The sequence below is a fragment of the Desmodus rotundus genome, chromosome 6 (assembly GCF_022682495.2).
Source record: "Desmodus rotundus isolate HL8 chromosome 6, HLdesRot8A.1, whole genome shotgun sequence".
NCBI lineage: Eukaryota > Metazoa > Chordata > Mammalia > Chiroptera > Phyllostomidae > Desmodus > Desmodus rotundus.
In genome coordinates this window covers 137783873-137805023 of record NC_071392.1, presented here as the reverse complement: position 1 = coordinate 137805023, position 21151 = coordinate 137783873, and the positions used below count along the sequence as shown (strand labels likewise).

Here is a 21151-nt window from a genome sequence, read left to right as displayed (position 1 = left end):
ACTCATTCTTTAACTTACTTTATATTTATAAATAGCCTTGAGGGTCTGCTTTTCTCTGTTCTTTCAAGGCATTCTTTCCATTCCCTTGAATAACTTTCCATTTTGAGCAATTTGTTTTGTGATTTCCATCTTTCTGTCAGGTCTTTAGCCACAATGATCAAGTTGTGTCAATCTTAAGACAGGTCTCAAAAACCATGTGCACGCCAGCTTCTGGGTCTGGTATCCTCTTCAAAGCTCCTCTCGACTTTCTTTAGAAATGGCATTATTTTAACTTTTTGTTTTGAAATGATTATAGGCTTATAGGAAGTTGCAGAAATAGTACATAGAGTTCTTTGAATGCTTCACTCAGCTTTCATTAATGGTCACATCTTCTGTAGCAGTAGCACAATGTCAAAGCCAGAAAGCTAACACTGGTTTAATAATAATGTTAGCTAGATGGCGGGGCCTTACCCAGATTTCACCAGTTTTTGTATTCACTTGTGTGTGAGTGTGTGCGCATGTGTGTATTTCTATGAAATATCATCCCCGGCATATTGGTGTAACCACCATTACAACCCAAAGGCAGGCTTGTTTCCTCACTCTGAAGGAAGTCTCTCATGCTACTTTACGTCTTGTCAGTGCGATTACTGTGTAAGTGGGATCATACAGTATATTACTTCATGAAATTATCTTTGTTCATCAATCATAACCCCCTTAACATCCACCCTACTTTTTCATCTCTCAATAGTTTGACCCTTCTTGTTACTGAGCAGTATTGCCTTGTGTGGATGCACCAGACTAGTTATCCATTCACCTACTGAAGAACATTTAGGTAGTTTCCACTTTGGGCTAGTACAAACAGGACTGCTATGGACATTCTTGTTCATGTTTTTTGTGGGAATGTAAGTTTTTATTTCTTTGGGATAAATGTCCAAGAATGTAATTGTGACGTTGAATAGTTAGTGCATGTTTAATCTTATAGGAAACTACCCAACTAGTTCATGGAGTGGCTCTACCAATTTAAATTCTAACCAACAGTGTATGAAGAAGTGACATTTTTGATACAATTTCTCCTTTAAGAAATCTAAAATCTTAAAATTCAGGTTAAAAAAATAAAAGACGTTTTTGGTGATAAAAACCTTCTACACTTAGATGTGGTGATGTTTGTACAACTTGGTGAGTATACTAAACAACATTGAATTGGAATTTTATGGTAGTGATTTATATATCTCAGTGAAGATGGTAACCATAAATATGACAAGAAGGGATCTAATTTTATTACAAAAATCTTAATTCTTCACTAAAAATTTCTAGTATTTATTAAGAATTTAGATGGGGCAGGCAATACATATAATGCTTATCTTGATATATCTACTAATTAGCATGTCATCTGACCATTTGCAACTCCCTCATCCTTTTCTGTAGATGGGAATGCATAGGAAAATTACCTTCCTTTGTGAGGATTGAATGGAATAATGCATATGAAGCATTTAGAATGATGCCTGACCCATATCATTATCCTTATTATTAAATTCATGAAAAGTCATTTTCCTCTTAGTAGTTCAAAATTGCCCGGTAATAGTGTTATGAGAAAGTGAGCCACATGTATTATTAAAAGATGACAGACTTTGCCATTGTATTTATGGAGGACAAGGGAAGCAGCTGACATTGATCACCTACTAGGCACCACACACTGTATTTATTATCCACCATTTTCCTCATTTAGTCTAAAAAATGTTTCCATAACAGATGTAGGACCATTCCCATTATATGGAAGAAGAAACAATCTCAAAAAGGTTAAGAAAATTTCCCAGTTTCCTAAAGCAAGTATTTGATATAGCCAAGGACAGAAAACCAGGTCTGTGTCCCAAGTTCTTGCTTTCGTACTTTCATGGTTGAAAGGAATGGATACAAATTAGACTTTTCTTCAAACATCACAGTTAACTTAGGGCAGCAATTTTCAACTGGTGTGCTGCAAGAATTTCTTAAACATGCCGTACCTGACTATTTATTCAGGGGCACTGACCTCTTTTCCCTTAGATTGTCAAATTTTAAAAAATGACAACAGCCAACACAACAGTAGCTGTCCAATGTTAATGAATCAAGATTATACCTATTTAATGTCAGATTGGCAAAAAAATATATTTTTTTGGTGTGCCACAGAATTTCAGGAGTTTATGTGTGCCATGAGATGAAAAACGTTTCAAATCGCTGACTTAGGGTATCAAGATACTTGCAGCTTTTCTCTCTTCTTTATCCAGAAACTAAGGTTTAGCATTTCTAAGGTTACCATATGTAAAATGTTTCAAATATAATTTTAAAAGACACTGAAAGGTCCCTGTGATAGTTCAGAAAGAACCCCAAGATTTACTCATCCTGAATTTCCAACTGTTTTAGAGTTTGAACTGCAAAAGGCAAAGTTGCTGGTGGAAGTCCATTGCCAGAAGTGTTCAGTAAGAAGTGAATGGATTCATTCCAGAGATTAGAAGACTGAGTACCCCATGCTGAATTCAATTAAAAAACAAAACAAAAACTAATTCCAAGCTAAGAAGAAAAGAAAATTGCTTGCGATAAATGTGTCATCAAAATGATTTCTCAAGTTCATTCACCCATGGATTAGTCTTTGTGCCCTTTTTCTTCTTCCAGCCCCTTTCTCTTTACAAACTGCCAAGTGTAGTAATGGAAGCAAAGAAGCGACTCTGATGTCAGCCAAATTATTGAGAAAAACAAAGGAAAGTTTTCTTTGTAGTGAGCCTCAAAGATTATGTGCTCTATTCTTCAGGTTTGTGGAAGAACTTGGCTGCAGGTTTTTACTGGAAAGAAACACAAGGATTTGGAACTCCACTCGGAAAACATAGGTCCTCCTGATTTCTGGATCCACATAGACAGAATCCCAGTGAGTGCCCTCACATTGATGTGAGACAGGAGAAATTGGAAAGGAACCCACTGATTGAGTCTCATGTGTTGGCTTGTTATAACTTATTTTATTACGGTTGGGAGAAACAAGGTCTGCTTCCCATATGACCAAAACCAAACCAAATCTAACAGTCTTGGTTGGGTTAGGAGGTTCTCTGAACCATAAGAAATGACCTCAAAACTGGCTAAAAAAAAAAAAAGAATGAAAAATATCAGGCTGCAAGTCCCAGGAAGATGCTGCAGTGATCAGCTTCAGACACATTTCATTTTGCATTGTTATTAATGGCTTGGAAAGAGGCTATAAACCCATTATGGTAATTACATCTGCAGATGAGGGTAAATAGAACGGTGCTATAGACTAGTGAGCAAGAGCCGCAGCACAGAGCAACCTTAGAGAGATTAGAAATATGGGCAGGAAATGAGCAAATGAGATCAGCCTGGAAAAGTAGAAACGTGCATCTGGAGAAACACATGATTTGAAAAGCAGAGAGGTACTTAAAGAGAGAGTCATGCTTGGAAACAGTGATGGTAAATAGGCCTTCGAGCAGATATCACTCCTGGATATGTTTGTAACACGGTGGAAAAAATCATACTAAGGCTTCATGTTCAAATAGCTGTTCTGAGTGCTTTTTATTTTTTTATTTTTCAAACAGGGGGATTTCCATGAGCTCATTTGACCATCAGCCCAATGGAGAGTACATTATTTGCAACAATTGGAAGCAAATAATGCATTCTCCATTAAAGATATGAGGAGAGGTTAAGTAACTTAAGGTCAAACAAACTGTTGATGATATAGACAAGGCTAAAACGTGGGTCTCTTGACTCTATTCTTTCTCTTTTTTTTGCAAAGCCACCTTTGTAGTATGTGTTAGATCTCAGAATAATTAGTAATTGTTTCTGATTCAGCATTTACCCATCTCTTTCTGATATGGAACACAATTTTCTTTCATTTGAGACTTAGTATCACTGTAGGTTTGAGCAAGGTGAGAACCTGACTCTGCCCCCATGCCCCATATACCCAGAACAAAGCGAGGCAGCATGTCGTGGCTGGTGGGTGGTCCCTGGAGTAGGAGTCAGAACCCTACACTAATCCTGTCACTGACTGCGGGGGGTCAGGGGTGGGCAGACCCCATGCCTTCTGTAATCTCACGAGTTTCAGCTGTGGGACCACGTGAGTTGATTGCTATGGTCTCCTGGACTCGATCTGTTTGAAGACCTAAAAGAATAATGAAGCTAGAGCCAATAGACAATCAGAGACAGAAACCAAGAAGGCTGAGAGAGGTGGAAGCGGGTTGGGAGAGGGAGATGGATACCTGTAACACCTGGACTGAGAACCCCATTAGCATATGGCAGGCAGGCAGATTTACATTGTCAAGGATCACGCTTGCAAAATTTATATGAGTCGCTCCTCTCCTGCAGGTAGAGAGTTCCTGCCTTGAACATGACATTTTTTTCTTTTCCTTGGCAACGATGTAAGAGTGTCTGCACACCCTCATGGCCCTCTTTGTGTGGACAGCGGATAAAAATCAGTGCACCAGTCCTCTTTTTGGGTTCCATCAAGATCATAATGGCCCCCTTTCTCTATGACCACCTGGGTGGGCTCCTGGCAGTCGTGTTTGTGTCGTGATTCCTCCATCCCTTCAACATAGGTGATTAGGTGGTAGGTTTCCAATGGACTCCAGCAGAGCCAGTCAAATTCTTCCAACTGAGAACTGGAACCAAGAGACTCTCATTTTATTCTCTCAGTGTGATTAGAGAACAGAAGTATGGAGCAGCCAAATATTTAGAGAAAAAATGTAGCCAATGTAAACAGAGTTGAGTGAATGACTGTGGGGCCTCAGAAGGTACAAGAGACTGGCTGACAGGTCCTGATTGCAGCCTGGCTGGACACTTACACATGAGCCTTTTCAATAAATATGGTCCTTCTTCTTCTTCTTTTTATTTTTTTAAGAATTGTTTCACTGAGCTTGTTATCTTTAACTTTTTAGCAATGTGTTTTCACTAGTAGTCTCCCTAAATGATATCCTGTTAACACGCAAATGAGTCCATCCAAACCTTTCTGCCACCCCAGCCAACCCATTAGTCCTGTAGGGTGCTGTTCTCCAGTAGGGTTTACATTTGGCTGGAGTTTGTTTGTGAATGTACGTGTGCGCATGTGTGCATGTCTGTAGGGTATACGTATGTTGATATTTCATCCAAGGCATTCAACACATCTCATGCCTGCCTTTGTTTATGTGCAGGGCGCCATGCCCGCACTGGGGAGACAGTAAGGAATAAACACAGCACCACCCCCAAGGACCCCGAGGACAATGGCCAGCCGAACAGATAATTATGACATAGTCTGTAAGGGCTGTGCTGGCAGTTGGCAGAAGCTCCAGGAAGCACCAGGGTGGGGGTGGGGGGGTGAAGAGGTGTCAGGGAAAGCATTCTGGAGGAGGTACTGCCTGGAGTTTCCCAGTTAACTAGGGGAGCGATTGTTTGAGGTATGACATAGGCACGCAGTTGGATGTGAGACAGGAACTCATGGGTCTGAGGATTACTGGACCAGAGGGTACAATCAGGAGTGAGGGGAGATGAAGCCACAGAGATGAGCAGAGGCCATGTATGGGGGGTTTGGTATCATATTAAGAATCTTAGGCCCTGGTTGTGTGGCTCAGTTGGTTGGAACATCATCCCGTACACCAAAAGGTTGAGAGTTTGATTCTTGATCAGGGCACATACCTAGCTGTGTGTTCGATCCCTGGTTGGGGTGTATATGGGAGGCAATAGATTGATGTTTCTCACATCAATGTTTCTCTTTCTTTCTCTCTTTCTCTCTCTTCCTCTCACTCTGAAATCAATAAATATATCCTCGGGTGAGGATTAAAAAAATAATCTTAGACTTTAACCTCAGAGTACTGGGGAATGACTGGAGACTCACAGACAAGTGAGGAGGTGGTATTTAAGAAGAAGGACCAGTTTTCATTCCCTGGCTCCTTTAGGAATTTGCTTAGAGAAACTGTGACTAGACCCTCAGGCGTATGTGTCTGCCATTCCTACTTCCTCGCAAAGATAGGGAGCCAGAGGCCAAGGAGGCCCTGTGGCCCTGGAGTACTTGCTACAGCTGAGTACAGGAAACAGAGGAAATAAAACAAAGGACATACAGCCAAAGCCCCTTCCTGGAGACGGATGGGAAACCTGGAAAATATAAACTGGGGTTGCAGCCTTGCACTGAGGGGTTGGCTTGCTATTCTGAGCCTCCATCCAAGAGTGAGCTGTTGTGCTCTGCAGTCTACAGGGAGAGATCTGAATCCAATCACATGTGTTTCCATTCAGCCCCAGGGTGAAACTCACTGCACTTAACAGTAGATTCAGCAGCTCCAGTGCATGTTCTTCAGCAGGCTTTTAACAGCTGGTCTGGTGGTGCCAGGATTCAATACTGTAACTTAGTGGGGGGTTGGGCTGGGGGGAGGTAGTTCCTTGGAGACAACTCACTGCTCTCTCAATTCTGAGCGGGCACCAGACTGCTTCGGAAAAGAGCAACCCTCACCTTTGAGACAGAGTCCCTATTCTTTAAGGCCTAAATAACTCAAGAGTCTCCAACTAGTCTGATGACATCAGACATTCAAATGGGAATAGCCAGGCAGGTGGCATCAGTATACAGAAGCCAACCCTGTGTAAAGGAAGAGAAAGCAGCAAGCACCATGGCTAACTGGAGAGTACGAGTTCTGTCCGAAAGGCAGCCAGTACTCATTTCCAGCTGATGGGCGCCAATATGTGCCAATGAGCCCAGAATTGCCAGGTTTCTAATTTTTGAAGAAATCTAAATTTGATGCAAAATGTATGCATTTCCAATTATTGGCTAAATAAAAATGTCACACCATGTAAATGTTCATTGAATATCAGCCTCACTGTTACAGGGTGGTTTTCCTGGAAGGCAGATTCTGAGAAGGAGAATCAGATGCAGGAAGTTTATTAGGGAGTGTCCCTGGAGTCAACATCTGTGGAGGGCAGGGGAGGGGAGAGGGCAGTGGAGGAGACCTGGAAGGGGAGGTGAGGGTTGAGCCCAGGGAGAAGCTGAGTTGTGTTGTGGTCTTTAACAAAGGCATATGTTGACCTACAGCCCTAAATTGGGATAACCCTTCTAGCTGTTGCTCTTATGTGGCCAGCAGGCCAGGCCTTAATAAGGTTGTGTTATCAAATGACTGGACCAGGCTGCCCCTGCAGGGGTGGGTACCTTCGACAGGGCTGCTTCCAGAAAGGGCTGCCCCGGAGGGTTCAGAGCTCCTGGGGGAATGAGTCCTTCAGTCTGGAACTGGCACTGGGTGGAGCTTCACATGTCACCTGCCCACCCCTCCTTTCACTGCTCAGATTCACTTTTTTGTGTAAGTGCCCGGTGCAACAACTCCAGGATCTGGGGTCCCTCTTCTCTTGGGGGTCTGAGGGCCTCTTTTCCCATTGCTGGTCTTAGGGCCACAGTAATCTTCATTGTTGTCCTTTACTGACTATTCTAGATTCTCCTCATTCTTAGCTAACTGCTTTACTAGTCCAGGGGATTTATTGGTGTTGGGACATGGACCTGCCTCTCGGAAGGTTCAGAGCCCCTGATCACCCTGCCCTTCTCAGGGTATAGCTGATGTTCTTGTCTGTTTACCAGCAACATAGGGTGAGGTCATACCTAAAAAAATTATGTGGATCTCAAGGGGGTCATACATACTTCTTCCTGCCCCTGTTGTGTAAGCAGCCCTGTCTCCCCCTTATCAGGGTTCTAAAAGGAGGCTGACTCACCTGAGCACAGATGCCAAAATGCCCCGAAGCACTGGAACTGAAGTTCAGTCGGACTGTTGCTGTGCTCCCTGGTGGAAGCACCCCCTTTGGGGGAAAAGACTAAATAACCCAGAGTTACAGCAATGTAAAGCACCTACTTCCCAGTCGTGTCCCTGGGAGTGAAGGCAAGAGGGGTCACTCCTGCTGCTTCTTCTGCTTGGTTCTTGAGTCCATGTGTTCTTCTTTTCTGGACACAGCACTAGATAGAGGACATTGATATAAAATGCCCAATGCAGCTTGGAGGATGGTACTTTATCCTTCAAGGAATTGTCTTGGAATCGGTGCTTCAATTGTGCCTTTAGTAGGACATTCTTCCCCGCTCAGGGTGGCAGCTTCAGGGTGAGGTGGCATGTGGTATAGTTAGTAGACCCCACAGTCATATGGCCATTCCTGCATTTCATTCACTTTTAAACAGGCCTCCTGATCTGATTGGATGTTATGTGGGATCCCATTCCAATGCATGTGCCCAGACTAGTGAATTCAATGGGAATAGAAAGGGGACTGCCAGCCCTGAATCCTTCAGGTTTTTAAGGGTGTTGCTAATCTCTGCTATTCCTTTAGGATGCAGAACTTTTTTTGATTTACTATCTAGATTTAATATCTTTGGGTAGGGGTTGGGGGTCAGTTTTAGAGCCTTCTACTTGGTCTTTCCTACTTGGTAACTGTTATTCCACAGGCTAAGAAACCAATGTGGAAGTTGTATTAATTGCCATATTTGTCTATTCTGGTTAATCAATGAAAGTCTGTGAAAATGACCACTAGGTGGATCTGTGAACCCACAAGTCCGGAACTAAGCCAGATCTAGACCAGGGGTCCAATTATCACCTGCTTCAACAGGCCTCCTCTCTACCCGAGGCGCTAGAAGGATGCTTCAAGTCTCTGAGTATCAGTGTCCACTGGGAACTTGTATCCAACTGGTCCTCAAGATTTTTCATTAGTCCCCTTTCGCAGTTGATAGTGGCATTAGGATATGGTGCTAGGACCCCTTGAGGAAGGAGTAGAGGAATCATTATCATATACACTAGGCATAGCATTGCAGGCTCCTTCCTCTTGATGACCCAGCTTCTCCTTCAGTTAACTTTTTGCAAGCCTGAAACTAGGTCACATCCAGAAACCGGGCAAGGGGAATCAGTGTCCTGATCAGCAACCCTTGATGATTCACTTTGATTTCTACCACATTTAGTTTCTTATCACTGCTCTGACAAATGACTGTACACCTACAGACTTAAAATCATAGAGCTGTTCTCTCCCAGCTCTGGAAGTCAGAAGTCTGGAATGGCTTTTACGGGGCTAAAATCAAGGTGTCAGTGGGACTGCGATCCTCCTGGAAGCTCCGTTCCTTGCCTTTTTCATCTTCAAGAGGTGGGCGCATTCCTTGGCTCATGGTTACATCATCTGACCTTTGCTTCCATCATCACATCTCTCTCTCTCTTACCCTTTGCCTCCCTCTTATAAGGACCTTTGTGGTTACACTGGGCCCACCTGGATAATCCTGCCTGTGGCTTTGAAATGAGTTGCCATTAAAGCTTGTGGAGAAGGCCGTAGGCCGTGAGAATCATTCTCTAGTAAAGAAGCGAATTTGAAGCTCCATCTAGGGAGAAGGAGATTTGCACACCGTGATCACTCTAGTGTAAATTTGATTTTGGGGTTAGCCCATGGGAATACTACTTTGTGACTATCATTTTTTTTGGCTTATGCATAACAAGGGTAGGATTGTCTGTCAGGTTATTTCTGTGTGTTTAATATGTAAACATCTAATAAAAAAACAGGTGAATCAACACTTTGATGTTCATTCTGTGACACTGGAATTACATGACTAAGATTTTCTTTGTTTGAATTGTTGGTAAAATTATAGACCCAAATGACTGAATGGGCAGTTCTGAGATTGACGGTTTATTTATTCACACTGAGAATTGCCTGTGTATTTCACAAAGGCCTAGTGTGTGGCTTTGCCCCTTCAAAACTCTTTGATATTGGTTTTGGGACTGCTTTTTTTCTCTGCTTTCACATCAGGACAAGGGGGAAATGTTAATCCCCATATTAATATAGAAAAACAGAATTTTTTTTAACAAGTAGAAATTATTTTCAGTAGTGAAAACTGTGTAAGTGGCTGTGCACTCATTTTAGGTATTTTGGTGATTAAAAGGGAGACAGAATATTCTTGACTTTCCCCTCTAGGCAATTAAAGTTTCTACCCATTGATTCTACTCTATTCCAAGCATTATAGAAGAGGAGGGACTACAAAGACAACTAAGACATAGCCCCTATCATAAACAACTTCAGCAAATAATATTCAGAACTTTAAAAATAATGGTAAGTCCTGAAACTAATATAAAATAATATTGAATGTCAAAATAAATAAATGTACAATTTTATAAAAATATATAATGCAGCAGTTTTATTAATCTTTTTTTAAAAAGATTTTAATTACCTTTAGAGAGAGGGGGAGGGAGGGAGAAAGAGAGGGTGAGATACATCAGTGTGAGAGAGAAACATCAATTGGTTGCCTTTTGTATGAGCCCTGGCTGGGGACCAAACCTGCAGCCCAGGCAAGTGCTCTGACTGGGAATTGAACCTGTGGACTTCTGCTTTGCAGGATGATGCCCAACCAACTGAGCCACACTGGTCAGGGCAGTTTTATTAAACTTTTCAAATCACCGACCATAACTGGTATTTGGCTTTGTATATCCTCTCTATTTCCTATTCATTTTTTCTTTAATTTGATCTTATTTCATAAATAATAATAATAAATAGCATTAGCTTCTATTGAAAAAACTAATGGTCAGAATAGCTGCCATCTAATTAACTTACTTTGTGCTAAGAGCTTTGCACAAATAATCTTATTTAATCTTCAACAGGTTCACTGTCCTTTACTCCCCATACACTGTGCCCTCCCTTCTCTTCTAACTAGCTTAGATCCCATGCCTCATCTTCAATCCCTTCTCAGCACTCATCTAGCAAAGCCCTTGTTAAACTGCACACACTCCCTGCCCCATGTTCACACGTGTGCAGCTGTACATGGCTGGAGGGATATGCACAAACATGCCTATGAGTCTTTCTTTAACGTCATGGCCAGTAACTGAAGGGAATCTTTGTGCTGCCAGGTAATCACACCATGTTTCCCTAGTCCCTTTACTCTCCTGGAAATCATTTCATACCAACTCCTCTGCCCTCTAACTTCCAACACCTTCCCTCCCAGACTGTCTCAGGTGATGACAGGGAAAACAGACACAATCACAAGAGCACTTCCATGAATTCCCTCCACGAAACTTACCTCGCCTCTTTTCTCTGTGCCAATATCCTCTTCCCATGATTTACTGTGAAGAAACCATCCTTGTTCCTTGCTAAGGGGCAGGCCCTCCGTATGAACACTAGATGTCGTCACCTGTGTTGCCCATTCAAGAATGATAGAGCATTTGTCCCCTTTCTCTCCTGAATCATGAAGTCTTCTCTGCTTACTGAATGAGCTCCTTTGGCATACAACCATGACATTATTTCTCTCCTATTACATTCCACTTTGCTAGTTACCGCTCCATTTCTCTGTCCCTGTTTGCAATATAATCCATTGTAAGAGTTGCCTGTCTTAGATGTCTCCAATTCTCACTTTGATTTTCACCCCTACAACTTCATTAAGACTGCTCTGGCCCACGTACACGCCTAGTAAGTGCTCAGTAAATACCACTTGAATAGTTTCATACATGCTTACAAAAGAACACTGAGATATGGGTATTAGGATAGTCATTTTACAGGTGCTCTCGTTCAGGTCCTCAGTGGCCTAGGCAGTGTTTGCCTGCACTGGTTAATTCTCAGTTCTCATCTTCCTTACCCTTTCAGCAGCAATTAAGGAACTGAACACATTCTCGTCTTTTCTGAAGGTCCAGAAATTTTGCTTCTGGACCTTCAGAACACAACACTTGCATGGTTCCCCCTCTCTCATGCACCACTCTCTCTGCTTCTGTCCCAGGTTGCTCATTTCCATTTGGGATGCTTCTCACCTCAGATTTCTTCTCTATCTACACTCATTTCCTTGGTCATCTCATCCAGTACTGTCACTTTAAATGCTGTCAACTCCCAAAGTTGTATTTCTCTTCCAGCTCTTCCCTTAGACTTCTCATCTCGAACATCCACCTGCCTGCTCAACATTCCTCTTGGATGTTTAATAGGAATGCCCACAAACAAATTCTGGACCTTCCTCCCCAGTCCCATTCCTCCCACAACTTTCCCTGTCCCACCTTCATCTTTTGGGTTGCCCAGGCCAGCAAACTGAGTGTAATCCTTGATTCTCCCTTCTCTCATACCCCAGTGAAATTCTCAGCAAATACTGCTGGCTTTACCTTGAAATTTATCCAATGTCTAACCATATCTCACTGCTTCCACTGCTACCACTTGGTCTAAGCTGCCATCATCTCACCTTTCATTCTGTGACCCCTGTATGTAGAATTCCAGCCCGTCCTCGAGACTCTGGAAAGACCTTCACCTTGCCATCTCTGCTTTATTTATCCCCAATGCACTTGCCATCATTTTAAAGACTATATATTTTAGTTTTTCACTCTTGATTTGTTCCTTCCCTAGAATGGAAGCTTCAAGATCAAATATTTGCATCCCTAATGCCTAGGTACCCATAGTACATACTCAATAAATATTAATTGAATGAATTCATACACCATCACAAAACCACTATAAGGTAGGTAATAGATGCTCATTTTGAGATGATGAAACCCAGCCTCCGAAAGTTGAGGTCTACTGAAGGTCATAGAAATAGGAAGTGTATGAATGGCAGTATGGACCAAGGTCCTTCTACTCCTAAGCCCAGATCCTTAAATGGTATATACCATTCTGGGTTCAAGTCCATAGTTTTCCCACTGAACTTAGCAATTTTTACTTTTAGGAATTCTTTAAATTACCACAAGGCTTTTGATTTTCTCATACATTTTGAGGGCAGTTCCTTTCAAAGCCACGGCTTATAATCAGCGCTCAAGTACCAAACCTATTCTACCAAGCCATTCGGCCCATGTGTTGCCTTGGAATTTTGTGACAGTATCGTATTAGCAAAGTGATTCCTCACCATCTTGAATTTACCTGCTCTCAAATCTAGAATCAGGAAACTCTAAGAGGCATAAGAGAAGCAAAAGTATTCTTAAATCTAGATTCCAACCATATGTCCCTTAAATGCAGTTCTTACTCCATCTATTTAGTCTTTCTTCCGACAGAATTTAAAACATTCTTACATTCACTCACCTAATAATTATTGAGCAATTTCTATGGGCAAGGCCCTATTTCGTGCACTCAGGACATAGCAGTGAATAAAACAGACACATTCACTGCTCTCAAGGAACTTACATTCAGTTAGTGATGGGAAGAAGGATAGTATTCAATAATAAATTAATGTCATGTGATGAAAAAATACCACAAAGAGAAATAAAATACAGAAGGGGGATAACAAGGGCATAAAGTCAACTCTGTGAGATCTGGGACATTATTAGTATGATTCACCCCTGGAACACTAGTACCTAGAAAAATAATAGCATATTGTAAGCACAAGGTAAATATTGTGTGAAGTGGTGAGAATGAATGAAGAAATGATGAAGAAGAGAGCCCACTTAGGAGGTTGCTGCAGTAGTCCGAATAATAGCTGATGGCGACTAGGCACAGACAGCATCTTTGCAGATGGAAAGAAGAGGCTAAAGTCTGGATATATTTAAAAGGCAGAGCCAATAGCATTTCTTGACAGATTGGATAGGCAGTGCAAATTGGATTGGATTGAGGGAGAGAAGTCAAGGTTTGGATGATGCCAAAACTTTGGCTTAAGCAACTAGAATAACCTAGCCTTGACTGAGACGTGGAATCATAGGGGTGTGGTAGGTGTGGTGGCCAAATTAAGTTTCTCTGAGTCTAAATTAAGTCTGTCTGTGTCTCCCTCCCTCTCTCATAGTTTCTTGAGATACCAAAAGCCAAGTACTGCTGTGTGTCCAAGGAAAACCATTCAGAGTCATCCTCCTGTGGGAAACATCCATGTGCTTCCACTCCTCACCCTCTTGGCCAGACACGCAGGCATCTTGTGTTGATGGCGGCCTTTCTTTTCAATCCTTGAATAAGACAGGCAAAGGCAAGGAAGGCCTTTTTCTTCAAACACACCTTAGACACTTGAGTTTTATTCGATAAGGAGAAAGGTGATTGAAGTGGATGCAAGAGGGAAAAAATCGTGTTTGTTTTACATTTCTGATGGTGGCAACAGCTTGGATCGATGAGCTGGTTATTATGCATTCCTGCGCATGGCTTGTCACAGCAGTCTGATCCGGAGAAACGCATCTCAGGTCCTATTCTGCATGGCTTCTTGCCGGCAAACCTGACCTTGAAGAGTTTAACCAATCTTGTAATTTGAAACAATACACACACACGTGCATACACACACACACAAACAAGTGACCAAAAATGTGGTATAAATCTTGTTAGTAGAGTGTGTTCTGGGTTATAATGACTGTAACAGAGGAGGTAATTAGGATGCAGGACAGGCAAAGAAACCCAGGAAGTAAAAATAAGAAAAGAAAAGAAAAAGTAGTAGTATTTCTTTAGGATTGTAAATGTCCCTTATATATTTTTGCTTTTTTAAAACATTTGCAAGATCCCCTCAAACAAGTTAGGGGCAGTCAAATCTATGGGAAAGATTCAGAGAGACTTCTGCAGGGTTTCAAAGTATGTAGCTGAATTCTCTTTTACTCTGTTCTAAATATAATCCTGCTTATTTGCATGCCAATCCCCAGAATGCTTTGTAATTTCACAACTCTTGGCTAGTGGTCTCAGCACTTAAGGTTTAAGAACAAAGCAAAATATTCAGGGCGTGCCTTTGGCTTCAGCCTTTTTCTACCACATGCACCCCCTCCCCGTGCTTTGCAAAATTGCTCAGGGAGGTGACCTTTGTCTGGCATTCATGGTCCCAGTCAGAGTAACAGAAATGAAGTGGAGAGTGGTGTGGGCTTTTCCTGTGAAGACCGTATTCGGCCCAGTTACCCATGAAGGAACCAGAAGCTTGGATTAACCTGAGCAGGGAATGTTTCAGGGGGCCTTAGTCTCCCCCTTGATTTTGCAACTAGGCTAATTCATTTCAGCTTTCTGGGAAGCCCAAGCTGAGTATTCTGTACTCTCTTGCTGTAGATGCTTTTTATAGCGTCTGCATTGCAAAGTAAGTCTTCATTTTAATGAAAAGAAGTCCTGAAATTTGGTCAGTGTCTCGTCTAAGAGGACTATGAATTCATCATCCCTAACACAGACCTAGTTATGTTCAGTGACATCTAAATAATTTCTATTTCGTAGGGCATTAGAATCCACAGTTGAGGAGTGGGGATGATAGGAGACTTATCTTTAGAGGATTTTATAATTTTTGCACAGCAAGCCTTTGTTGTTATTTAAATGGTATGATTGGTATTGTTTTTCAGGAGAGCTAGAAGCTCCCTAGCCAAGCACAGCCCTCACTCAGCTCCCACTCACAGGGGCCCCTCCAAATTTGCCTCCTTTGGCAGTTTCATTTGAGCGGGCAGCTAAAGAACAATAAATTCCAGCACTGAAAGGGCGTGCGTTTGCTTCTAATAGCATTGTGACTGTTGTTATCAGTCCTGTTGCCTAAAGTAAACTCGGGATGGTGAACAGCGCACATGGTTGACTCACAGAGTCCACCGCTGCTCAGCAGTAACGTGCGGGGGCTCTGCCTTCCCCTACAGGTGTTTTCTACTTTTTACTCGCCAAGCAACATCAATGCTCATTCTTCCATCCCGAGAACCAGGCAGTGGAGTTCATTTAAAGCGTATTGTTTTGATAGTATTTTTAAAATCCAGAATACGTTCGATGTTAGCTGACAAGGTGCCCCGTACCGCCCCCCCCTCAGTCCTCCGAGAGTGAGAGGATGGTTTTATGCTTTCTGATACCTAGGCTCTTGGTCTCAGGATAACCGCAGGCCGGCCTGGATGCACCGGGTCTGACCAATTTGTGGCTTTTTAAGGGTTTGCGCCAGCTGGGTACACACCCAGCGACCAGCAGAGGCGGTGCCCAGCCCTGGGCTGTAACAAAGGCGGAGGCTCCCCATCCAGCCCGAGACGGACAGCCGAGGAGGGCGGGTTCTGGGAGGGACGTGTCACCTTTCTGGAATGTGCGTGGTATGGGAGAAATAGGACCAGGGGCTGGGGGTGGCCTCGGCGCTTTCCCGGGCTTGGCCCTCGAGGCCTGGAGGGCGACCCTAGCGCTTCTCTTCCGGAACCGGGACTGCAGCATCCCCGCCCGGAAAAGTCCCTCGCGCCCCCTGGTGGCCACGGAGCGCACTGGCTCCGCCGCACTCGCAAGTCACAAAAAAAATTTTTTTTTAAAAAAAAGGAAGAAAAAGAAAAAGTGGGTGAGGCAGCTGCAAAGAGGAAAATCAATAGGGATAAGAGAGAAGAGGGAGGAGTCGCAGACCAGCCATTCTTGTCTTACGGGGTCCCAACTGGCACCGCAAAAGAAAAAAAAAAGCCTGGGCGTGAACGCGGGTGGAGGAGGGTGTGTGTGGCGGGGGGGTCGGGGGTGAAAGGGAGACCAGGGGGATTTACTATTGTCTCCGGCAGCAGCCGCGGGAGCCCGGGAGGGGGGCGGAGGCGAGGGGAGGCGGCCAGCGCACCATTCGCTCCACCTGATCTCCGGGCGCTGTGTGCTGAGGAAGGCGCAGGCGAGCCGGAGCCCAGAGAAGGAGGGAGGGACGCGGCTGCTCAGCCACCGCCGCCACCATGTCCTACCAAGGCAAGAAGAACATCCCGCGGATCACGGTGAGTCCGGGAGCCGCCGCCTCCCTCCCACTCTCGCTGGGTCCCGATGCGCCGCGGGCGGGGCGGCTTGGATCCCTGGTCGGGTCCCCGGGGAGGCAAGGGGACCTGGGTCTGGAGGGGGGGGGGGGTGGAGAGCGGCGGTCAGTCCAGCCGGCGCGGCGGGCGCCACTGAGACGGAGCGACCCTGGAGTTTGGGGACAACAAAACAAAGAGGAAACCCAAACACTGGCGGGGAGAATTTAGCATTATTTAGCCTCCTTTCCCACCACCCGGTAGTTCCCAGAGATCGCCGGCTCACGGCCCTCTCTGAACTGCCGCGCCTCCTAGGGTGTCGGTGTGTGCTGCCTCAGGCTAGGGATGCTTTTTGCTTTAGCTTGCTTTTGGCGGGGCAGGGTGTGGAGAGATGACACTTTACCCTAGGGACACTGGGCAGCCCGACCGCGCCCCTCTCCCAGCTCCAGCTCTGCGGCTCTGCCCCCCTCGCCGCTAGGGTGATGGGGTGTCTGGACCTTCAGTCCTCACCCTGTCCCCTTCTTGCCTGCATTCACCTGATTCGTATTTCTGTGCGTCATGTTTGGGACTGGACAGCTAATGTGGTTGTAGCGGGAAAGACAACTTTTACGGGGTTTTTTTTGTTTTTTGTTTTTTTTTGCCCTTGATGCATTTTACATTTTTCATGTCTCGTCTCCTCCTCATTCCAAGAAAAGGCTGAGCTTTTAGAGGAGATTTTAGTTTGCAGTTGCAGGCGCACGCCGTGTGCATGCCTTGTCCAAGTGCCATTGTGTGCGAGACGGAGCCACTCAGGGCCTGCGGGTGTGAGATGTGCCGGGCGAGTACCTTGGTGGGGTGGGGAGGGGACGTGCCTTTATCAGGTATGGAAGCCACCGGTTACACCAGCGCCCAGCAAGATGCTGTTGCAGCAGAATACCGCGCCTTGGTCTGATTCCTCCAGAATGCCCTGAAATGATGCCCCCAAATGGAAGGGACATACTACAGACTGGAATGGGCATTAAAAGAAAAAAAGCAAAACAACAAAAAATCCACTGGCATTTGTTAATTTAGCACCAAGCGGTGCAGTTGTGCTTTGTCTGTAGTGAAGGAGGTGTGTGTGCAGTGTGTGTGCTGTGTAGTAAGGGAATGGGTGGCTGGCTACTCCATCTTTGCACGGGGAACAAAGGAAGTGATCCGCTGGCCCCTGGGAGGCTCTGCAGCCGCCCGAGGGCAGAGCGGTACCTGCTACTGTGGTTATTTGCCCCCAGTTCACTAGGTTTGGCTATGGGCATGAGTCTGTTTGCACTTGTTTGGTTATGCTTGCAACACCCTGTGCATTTGGCATGCAGGACCTTCCCCTCTGTAGGCAGGAGGAAGCTGTTCTTGCCTCTGATGCACTTCGTGGAGTGGTTTCTTTTTGCTGCAGCACTCTACCTTTCTCTTGCATCTGAGCTTCATTCCACACACAGGTGCCCCACCCCTCCCTGCTATTTTTCTGGTCCCAGGGAAGAAACACTTCCCCCTGGGGGAAAAGTTGGGATGGGTAGGGATCCTTCTGACAGGTCGAGGCCATAGGTTTTAAACCCATTCTCCTTTACTGATCATTACCTGCTCTCATGGACTTTCCATTATTAAATAAACATTGTGGGTCTTTAACAGATATTTGCCAGTTGTCTCTGCAAAGAGCTGTGGAAGCTATCATTAGGGAAATAAAGCTGATTAGGACAAAAGCTCAATTTTTATGCTTATGTCCCTAACTCAGAGAGGAGAACCCTAGCTCTCACGCTATTACACGCAGGAGGTAGGTTGCATATATGCCACTTGTTTTATGTCCAGGATGCGTTTGCCCATTCTCCCGTTTGGGATAAGCAGAGAACAGATTTTGTTTGTTTGTTTGTTTCTAGTCTGAAGATTGCAATGGTTCTTCTAATGGGACTTAGCTTGTGACACGGCATTGAGGGCCACACCCATTCTTCTAGGCATCACTTAAGCCACCTTTAGGGAAAGATACAGAGATTTAGGTCTGGTAACTTACTTGCCTTAAAAGGCACCATAGATGTGTCTGTCCCCTAATTCCAGAGCCATGTTTGCAAGAGGTTTCCTTTTGTTCCTGTTTGGATGCTCTTCCCGGGGGTTCATCCTTCATTTTCAGCGTGGCTTCCATTCTTTCTCTCTGCATGCAGGGCGTGGTGCTGCATAACAGCCTCTGCCTGAAGCTGGGGCTGTGTCTCCAGCAGCTGTGACAGGAATGTACAGTGGTTGTGAATTTCTTCAAGCCAGGCTGCCTGATATTCATTGTTGAAGGAGGGGTGAGGGAGAAGAGGGATAGGACTGGGTGGGGGAGGAATGCTGCTCTTTGGGAGCAAGAAATCCATTTGTAGTTTTTTTTTTTCTCACGCTTTATGTTTGTATTTCCATGAACAAGGGTTCTATTTCAGATAAAATACTTTCGTACTTTTGCATGACGAGAGATGGTCATGATTATCCACATACTGCAAGGGTTCAGATATTTATCTTCCTAGATAACATAAAAATATGGACATGGATAGAGATTGATTAAAAATTTAAGTATAATGTATATCCCCTACTGTCGATTCTAGTACAGTTTTAATGGTAAGATTATAGAATTTGAATTAAATTTACTAATCTCTCCCTATTTCTTCTGGTGAAGGCTGCTCCACCCAGTAGTTAAAATGTCACTATAGTCCAAGGACCGATGGGGGCAGCCTTTCTCCACCCTATACCCCTTACCTTCCCAGGCACCACCTTCTGCCACAGTTTTGGGGGCCACTGTAAGGTTTTGCTTGTTGTCTTTCCTTCCACCTATTTGTGCTGCCTTCCTGAGAGTAAAGCCTTCTCATTACCCTGTGTGTATTGGTTTCCTGGAGGGAGTAGGGGTTTCTCTGTGCCTGGTAGAACTGGCTATGGCTTTCCTTGTATCTCAGGCCTCAGATATCACTGTGCCTTCTTAGGCCATCTACTTGCCTGACCTAAACCATCTACCTGAATACTAGTCCTTGCTTCTAAATGTCAGAGACTGGCATTTTGGAGGTGGTCCCGGAAATCCGAACAGGGACCTTGTATTGTCACTCACCTCTGTCTCCACTCCTTAGCACAGTGCCTAGTACAGAGATACCTAATGATGTCCCTGTAAATGGATAAATGAATTTAAAAGTGTTCCTAATAAGAATAGATCACACCCATTAAGTGTTTATTGCATGCGTTGTCTCATTTCATCCTTGAATCAACACTGCGGTTGTACTGTAGTTATCCTAATTTACAAAACAAACAAACAAAACCCATGAAAGTCAAATGCATTTGCCCCACATCAGAGCTATAATGTTACAGGCAGGACAGAAACCTACACACCTGGTGGAAATCAAAGTTCACGTCTCTGATTCCGCCATGGCTATGACTTGGGGCAGGTAGTTTAGGAGGAAGATTCAGTCTCTACTCCTGGTAGGACCTGGGAAGCCACTGTCAACTAGTTCTGTAACATGGGCCTTCTTACCTATTCTATTCAGTGAATATAAATACCAATTTAGGAATGGTGGCCACCACATCGATGCCACAGGTAGAAAGTTTGGATAATTACAGTCACTGTTTTCCTCTGATAGAATCTACAACTTGAAGCTGACCACAGGAATGGGTAGGGACCTAACACTTAGGTTCCAGTGCTTTATTTGTGTTCTATTATTAGAGTCCCCATTCCACAGTTAAAGAAATTGAAGCATAGATAGGCAAAGTCAGTTATCTGTTGCTACCCAGGGAGAATTTTGGGGTAACGCTGGAAGTGAAACCCAGGTCTTGTCTGACCTCACAGCCTCCACTGCGCTGGTACAGCCACTGCCTCCCAGAGGCACGTGCAGCGGAGGTTTTGAAAGGTGTGGGTAAAGTGCTCCTGAATTCCCTCCAGGAGACCAAGCACAGAGAAATGGCTTTTTCCAAATACTAATTGGATTTCCATAAATACTGCTTGACAGGGCATTTCCGCTACCTCGGAGGTTGTGCCATTTGTGTGGGATGTTTGGGAACTGCTGGAAAACATCCTCAGTCTGGAAGAGGACCTGGAGAGTTTGGTCTAGGGCACCTGGACAGAGGGCAGGGTGTGACTGTGAGCATTGTGAGTCGGGGGGGGGGGGGGCGGTTTGGGGAGGGGAAGTGAGGGGGGCTTATGAACTTGGGGAACACCCAGGCCTCTGCAACACTTGAGCAGGGGCAAGTGCAGCACCTCCACACCTTAATCTCGCCATTCTCTTGCTTCAGTAGGCGTCGCTTTGCATTGGGGAGCAGATATGAGGACGTGGAGGTCTACAGCTTGGGAGACAGAAGTAAGAGAAGTCACCCCAAGCCAGCTCTATCCATAAGGCATCTTGGAAGGGCAATTCCAGTGTAAAAGACAGAGGAAAATTATCAAAGATGTAGGAATGAAAAGCATCTTAGATACCTGATCATGGAAATCACAGCCCAGGCCCTTGCCTGGGGTGCTTATTTGTTACTTTATATTTTGGGCAGGTATGTGTTGATTCTCAGCCAGGTTAACCCTCTTTCCCAAATGGCAGCAAAACACGTCAGCTGAATAAAGAGCTATTAGTAACCGATGGAGCCAGCTGGGTGCTTGGGGAAATTCTGAAGAAATCGATTTCCTTAGGGAATTCAAGTCTCTGTGGTAG

At 44.5% G+C, this 21151-nt stretch overlaps 1 protein-coding gene across 2 annotated transcripts in view; it reads left to right on the top strand.

The window, feature by feature from the left end:
- DPYSL3 (dihydropyrimidinase like 3) overlaps positions 1-21151 on the top strand; it is a 99657-nt gene that overhangs the window by 24444 nt on the left and 54062 nt on the right. The window contains exon 1 of one of the 2 annotated variants that reach the window (XM_024576885.4): positions 16265-16487. The exons of the other annotated variant lie outside the window; for it this stretch is intronic. Coding sequence (XP_024432653.1) covers positions 16449-16487 — 39 coding nt within the window. The 5' untranslated portion in view covers positions 16265-16448. Of the gene's footprint in view, positions 1-16264; positions 16488-21151 lie in introns of those variants that run through there. 2 annotated transcript variants of the gene reach the window in all.